The following is a 6001-nucleotide window of genomic DNA, read 5'->3' on the forward strand; positions in this document are numbered from 1 at the left end:
GGTTGCGATCCGTTGCCGGACATGAAAAAAGACAAAAAGGAAAAAAAAAAAGAAAAAGAAATCGTATATCTGATAAAGGATTAATATCCAGAATACATAAAGAACTAAAACTCAACAACAAAAAACCAAACAAACCAATTCAAAAAATGGGCATATACCCAGTAGTGGGATAGCTGAATCATAGGGCAGATCTATTTTTAGTTCTCTGAGGAACCTCCATACTGTTTTCCACAGTGGCTGTACCAATTTACACTCCCACCAGCAATGTAGGAGAGTTCCCTTTTCTCTACATTCTCGCCAGCATTTGTTATTTTTTGTCTTGTTGATAACAGTCATTCTACCTGGAGTGAGATGATATCTCATTGTGGTTTTAATTTGCTTTTCCCTGATGATTACTGATGTTGAGCATTTTTTCATGTGCTTGTTGGCCTTTGTATGTCTTCTTTTGAGAAATGTCTGCTCAGGTCTTTTGCCCGTTTTTTAATTGGGTTATTTGGTTTTTTGCTGTTGAGTCATTTAAGTTCCTCATATATTCTGGATATTAGCCTTTTGTCTGATGTGTGATTGGCAAACTTTCTCCCCTTCTGTAGGTCTTACTTACTTACTTTGTTGATAGTGTCCCTTGTTGCGTAGAAGCTTTTTAGTTTGATGTAGTCCCATTTATGTATTTTGCTTTAGTTGCCTGTGCCAGCTATCTCACTACTGGGTATATACCCAAAGGAAATGAAATCAATATATCAAAAATCCCACGTTCAAGGCAGCACTATTCCCAATATCCAAGAGATGGAATCAACCTAACTGTCCATCAATGGATGAATGGATTTAAAAACTGTGGTAGATATACACAATGGAATACTACTCAGCTATTTAAAAAAAAATGATATCCTATCATTTGCAGCAACATGGATGGAACTGGAAACTATCATGTTAAATGAAGGAAGTCAGGCACAAAAAGACAAATACTGTGTGATATCACTCATATGTGGAGTCCAAAAACATAAAAGTGGTGTGGGGGTTAGCGAGAAATTGGTAAAGGGCCACAAAAAATGATTACATTGTATAATGTTGAATACACTAATTATCCTGATTTGAGCATCACATATTGCACACAGGTATTGATATTCAATGCTGTACCCTATAGATATGTACAATCGATTATGTTTCAATAATAAATAAATAATATAAAAGTGGTTCTCATAGAAGTAGAGAGTAGAATAACGGTTATCAGAGGTGGGGGTGGGAGGGAAAGGAGGCAAATGGTGGACTAATGGGTACAAAACTATGCTATCTACCCTAAGTGAATTCAATACACTATATGCGTGTATTGAAGCAACACATTCCACCCCACAAATATGTATAAATAAATGTTAAAATATTTTGAGTAATTAAAATAAATAAATAAATAAATAAATAAAATAAATGGTTGCATCTCTGAGGGGAAAAAAAAATGGGCAAAGGACTCGAATAGACATTTCTCCAAAGAAGATTTACAGATGGCCAGTAGCACATGACGAGATGTTCAACATCACTAATCATTAAGGAAATGCAAATCAAAACCACAATGAGATATCACCATTCACACCATTATCAAAACAAGAGCAAATAACAAGTGTCCTGAAGGAGGTAGAGAAACTGGAACTTCTGTGCCTTGCTTGTAAGAGTGTAGCCACCATGGCAAACAGTTTGACAGTTCATCAAAAAGTTAAACATAAAATTACCATATGACCCAGCCATTTCACTCCTAGGTGTATATCCCAAAATTGAAAGCAGGGACTCAAACAGATACTTGTACAACTATGTTCAGAGCAGCATTCCTCACACTAACCAAAAGGTGGAAACAGCGCAAATGTCCATCAATGAATGACTGAGTAAACAAAATGTGGTGTATCCACACAGTAGAATATGATTCAGCCTTAAAAAGGAATGAAACTCTGACACACGCTACAACATGGATGAACCATGGATGCTAAGTGAAGTAAGCCAGACACAAAAGGAGAAATATTGTATGATTCCACTTATATGAGGCACCTGGAATAGGCAAATTCATAGAGAAAAAAAGAATAGGGGTTATTAGGGAGGGTGGGGAGGAGGAAATGAGGAGTTATTGTTTAATGGGTATAGAGGTTCTGTGTGGGATGATGAGAACATTCTAGAAATGGATAGTGGTGATGGTTGCACAAAATTGCAAATGTACTTAATGACAATGAACTATATATTTAAAAATGGTTCAAATGATAAATATTGTGTATATCTTACCATAGTAAAAAAAAAAATGCTAAATAACAAAACACAGACACACAAACATACAAGCAGAAAAAGAAAAATGAAGAAAAACAGGCACCTTACCGTCCAGGGATGAAACCAGAACGACATGAAGACAAATGATGACAAGGAATATCTTGAACACCAGTAAAATTTCTTCAGGTCTGCCAACATGGCCACACTGCCCACCAGAGAAAAACATTCTGGAATACAGCAAGAGGAAAACAGATCAGCACAGCTGCCAGTCACAACACAGCTACCCAAAAGGCCATTCCTCCACCAAGAACCTGTGATCCTGCTTCCTTTAAATGACTATGGCTCCAGAGGATCAGCAGTGGCAGGTGGGCACTGGCTACAAAAAGCAAAACACATGTTTATTATGGAAGGGTCATCCAGTAGGATATTATATTTAAAATGAGAAATAAGGTAGTCCATGTGGATTTATGGAAAACATTAACACATGCAAAACATCTAGAGAAGAAATTAAAAACACAAAATGTTACATACATAATTATTACCACTGTATAAAAAGCTGGTTAAAGACTATAGTAAGAATCAGAAGCAGTCACAGAATCTTCTAAATAATCTATTCCTATTGATGTTTTATACTACAAAAGGATAGATATACTGCATTTCCTCTTTCTTGCATGTTATTTTATTATCACCACTTGCATTTTTAGTAGTCAGGACAGCAAAGAGTCAACATTTTTAAAAAAGCAAATGGGTTGGCCCGTGGCTCACTTGGGAGAGTGTAGTGCTGATAACACCAAGGCCACGGGTTCGGATCCCTATATAGGGATGGCCGGTTAGCTCACTTGGGAGAGCGTGGTGCTGACAACACCAAGTCAAGGGTTAAGATCCCCTTACCGGTCATCTTAAAAAAATAAAAAAATAAAAAGCAAAGCTTATAGCAGAACTGAATCTAAGTCTCATTTACCATTCATTTATTCATTCATTCAACAGACACTTATTGAGGGCCAGTATGTATCAGATAAGATGTGAGGGCTGACTAGGCGTTAACTCGATGAAATACATGTGGTAGAGGTGGGGCAGGGCTGGGGAGAGCTTAGCGCACAGAGAGAATTGCACATGCTGAGACTGCATCCCTCCTCCCATGTCGACGAGCTGGCCAACATAACCTCAGGTTGGGCAGTCAGCACCAGCAGCGGAGGCTGGCATGGGATGCTGAGGGAGAAAGAGGCCAGCCAGGAAGTCACAACCCACTCAGTCTCAGGCACAAGCAGGGGGGCATTGAGAGCCCACTGACTGAGCAGGCTTCCTCTACACAGAATGGAAGTAGCCAGGACAGACCAGGCCATGTGCTCTCAGTTAGAGCTCCTGGCCAAGGGTGCCCATGAATTCAGTCACCACTGCAGCCTCTGCAAGCCTGAGGTACAGTGTGCATACACAGAGGTGAAGACTAAAGGGTATGAGTTCAAAGGTCCCAGCTCTGCCACATAATGTCTGAGTGACTTGGGACAAAGTTATTTCCAATGGTCAAGTTTCCCCATCTAGCAAACTGTGACAGCAGCACCAACCTGATAGTGTTGCTATGATGAGTGACAAAAGATCTTTGCGCAGTGGCTGGCGCTGTGCATGCGCTATAAATGTTAGCTGTACTCTTCATTCATTCATTCAACAAATATCCATTTTGCACTTACTATGTGCAGGGTCAGGTAGTGCAGGGATTAAAAGGATGAGGGCATGGAAAGAAGGGGATAAATAAACCACGATTTCTCAGTCTCAAGGCAAAGCTGTCAATCTTTAAAAATCCTGTAATCTAATAGCCATAACCAGCACTAGGAGTGTAAGTCTTTCCTTGATATAGCGTGATAATGTCTTAGACCAGGAGGTGAATTCTTCTCCTGCAAAAGAGGGCTTACATTTTTAAAATTAATAAATTGTATTACACATCAATAATACAATATGTTAATAAATTATAAAATGCCTCTGATCTGTCCCTCCTTTTCAGCACTTTCATCCTCTCTCTTTTCCTCTAATGGCAGATTATTGATCTTTACAAATGAGTCAGTCAAATGAGAATGTTAATACAGTTGTGCAAAGATGTATCAATGTCTCCCTGGAGGAAGAATTTAAGTGTCTGCTATAGCTACACACAGCAGTATTGATGAATCTCACAAATATAATGTTAGTCAAGGAAACCAGACATGAAATGATTCCGTTCATATGAGAAACAAAAGCAGGCCAAACCAGTCGACGGAGTGAGATGTCAGGAGGTGGTTATCCTTGGAAGGGAGGGGATTGTGATAATAACAGAAGGGGCACAGGGCGCTTCTGAGGTACAGGTAATATTCTGTGTGGTGATTACATGGGTGTGTTCAGTTTGTGAAATTCATTGAATTGTACACTTTTATGTACATCATAAGATGCTTCAGGAAAAAGTAAAAAATTTATGTTTTTTAAGTTTCTGAATTCTGTTCCTCCTCCAAAAGCACTGCTCTTTAAAAAAAAAGAAAAGAGCAGTTCATTATTTAGTGAACTAAAGCTCTACAAAAAGCTCTCTCCTATACAAGTATCTTACGCTTGACTGGACCTGGAATTGGTAGAGCTGACTTAGAAGATTCAATGCACGAGTATCTAATTTTAGCTCTGAGAAGAGTATCAGAGCAGTTTATTTCTGGAAAGGAACTCAGAGTTCCCCTAGCCTCAAGCCCTTATTCTACAGAGATGAAGAAAGAGGCGCAGTATGCTCTAAGGGATGGGTCAAGATCATCTGGCTATTTGGTGGAACCCCTACTTGTTCTACCAGGCCACAATGCCAGCCTCCTGAGAATTTGTCTCCTTGGAAATAAAATGTTTTGAGTCCATCAGGTGAAATGAATCAACAAATTCAAAATGCTACTATACAATTTCAAAATTTCTGCAAACTCATTCTTGAGCTGTGCCAACTCCTAGGGAAGGATCTAAGTGGTATACAAGATCTGGTCAAAGTTTAATTAGTGTACACAGTGACTGGTTATTATGTGCTGTGACTTGGGCCTCTGATCAAAATTAACCATGACTTTTTACTGAAGGGAACATGTAGTCAACTCCCAAATGAGGGTAGGAAAGGCCAGAATAAAGAATGATTCCAGCAATCATCTTGAAAAGAGAATATGTGTCAAGAACTTACTATAGTCTGGGTGCCACTGAGAAAACTGCTTTCACTTGTCAAGTCTGGAATATGTGTCCTCAAGGCTGAATATATATTTGCTAATATATCTGCTAATATATATTCAGGAGGAGAAGTTTTATGGTATTTGAAATAATGTAGCTTGTATTACTTTCTGCATAAATTGAGAACGTCCTGCTAGGTCATAAGGCCTCTAGGATCATTGATCAAAGAGAGAAATCTGTGAATTTTGAAGTCCTTACTCACTATACATAAAAATCATTTTAATCTTTTTCAGTTGGAATCTTCCTTTACCATCTGGTGCAATCAGGTTAGCTCAATGTTATCTAGGCCTTCAATAAAGATGATTTGAATAGTCACTCATTCTTAGCAAATTTTTAAGGTATTAAGGATGGCTAGCAAGATAGTATTAATTACAGAGATAACTATTTGCTAGCATTTAAATGGTAAAATCTAGACCTTGACACTAGACAAACACTCATTAAAGATTATTGGCCGGCCCGGTGGCACACTGCGCTAGTGCGCCACTTGGGAAGCGCGGCGGCGCTCCCGTCGAGGGTTCGGATCCCACATGCAGACCGGGTCCCGCTCACTGGCGGGGCGAGG

The 6001-nt window shown here is 39.1% G+C and overlaps 1 protein-coding gene across 13 annotated transcripts in view; it reads right to left on the reverse strand.

The window, feature by feature from the left end:
* GPR64 (G protein-coupled receptor 64) overlaps nt 1–6001 on the reverse strand; it is an 80777-nt gene that overhangs the window by 67836 nt on the left and 6940 nt on the right. For 11 of the 13 annotated variants that reach the window (XM_008579954.1, XM_008579944.1, XM_008579914.1 and 8 more), the window contains exon 2: nt 2347–2465. In XM_008579954.1, the coding sequence (XP_008578176.1) occupies nt 2347–2464 (118 nt within the window). In that variant the 5' untranslated portion in view covers nt 2465. Of the gene's footprint in view, nt 1–2346; nt 2466–2549; nt 2790–6001 lie in introns of those variants that run through there. The other 2 variants (XM_008579886.1, XM_008579906.1) reach the window with 1 other exon arrangement.

This window comes from Galeopterus variegatus, unplaced genomic scaffold (assembly GCF_000696425.1).
Source record: "Galeopterus variegatus unplaced genomic scaffold, G_variegatus-3.0.2 Scaffold82, whole genome shotgun sequence".
NCBI classification, from domain to species: Eukaryota; Metazoa; Chordata; class Mammalia; order Dermoptera; family Cynocephalidae; genus Galeopterus; species Galeopterus variegatus.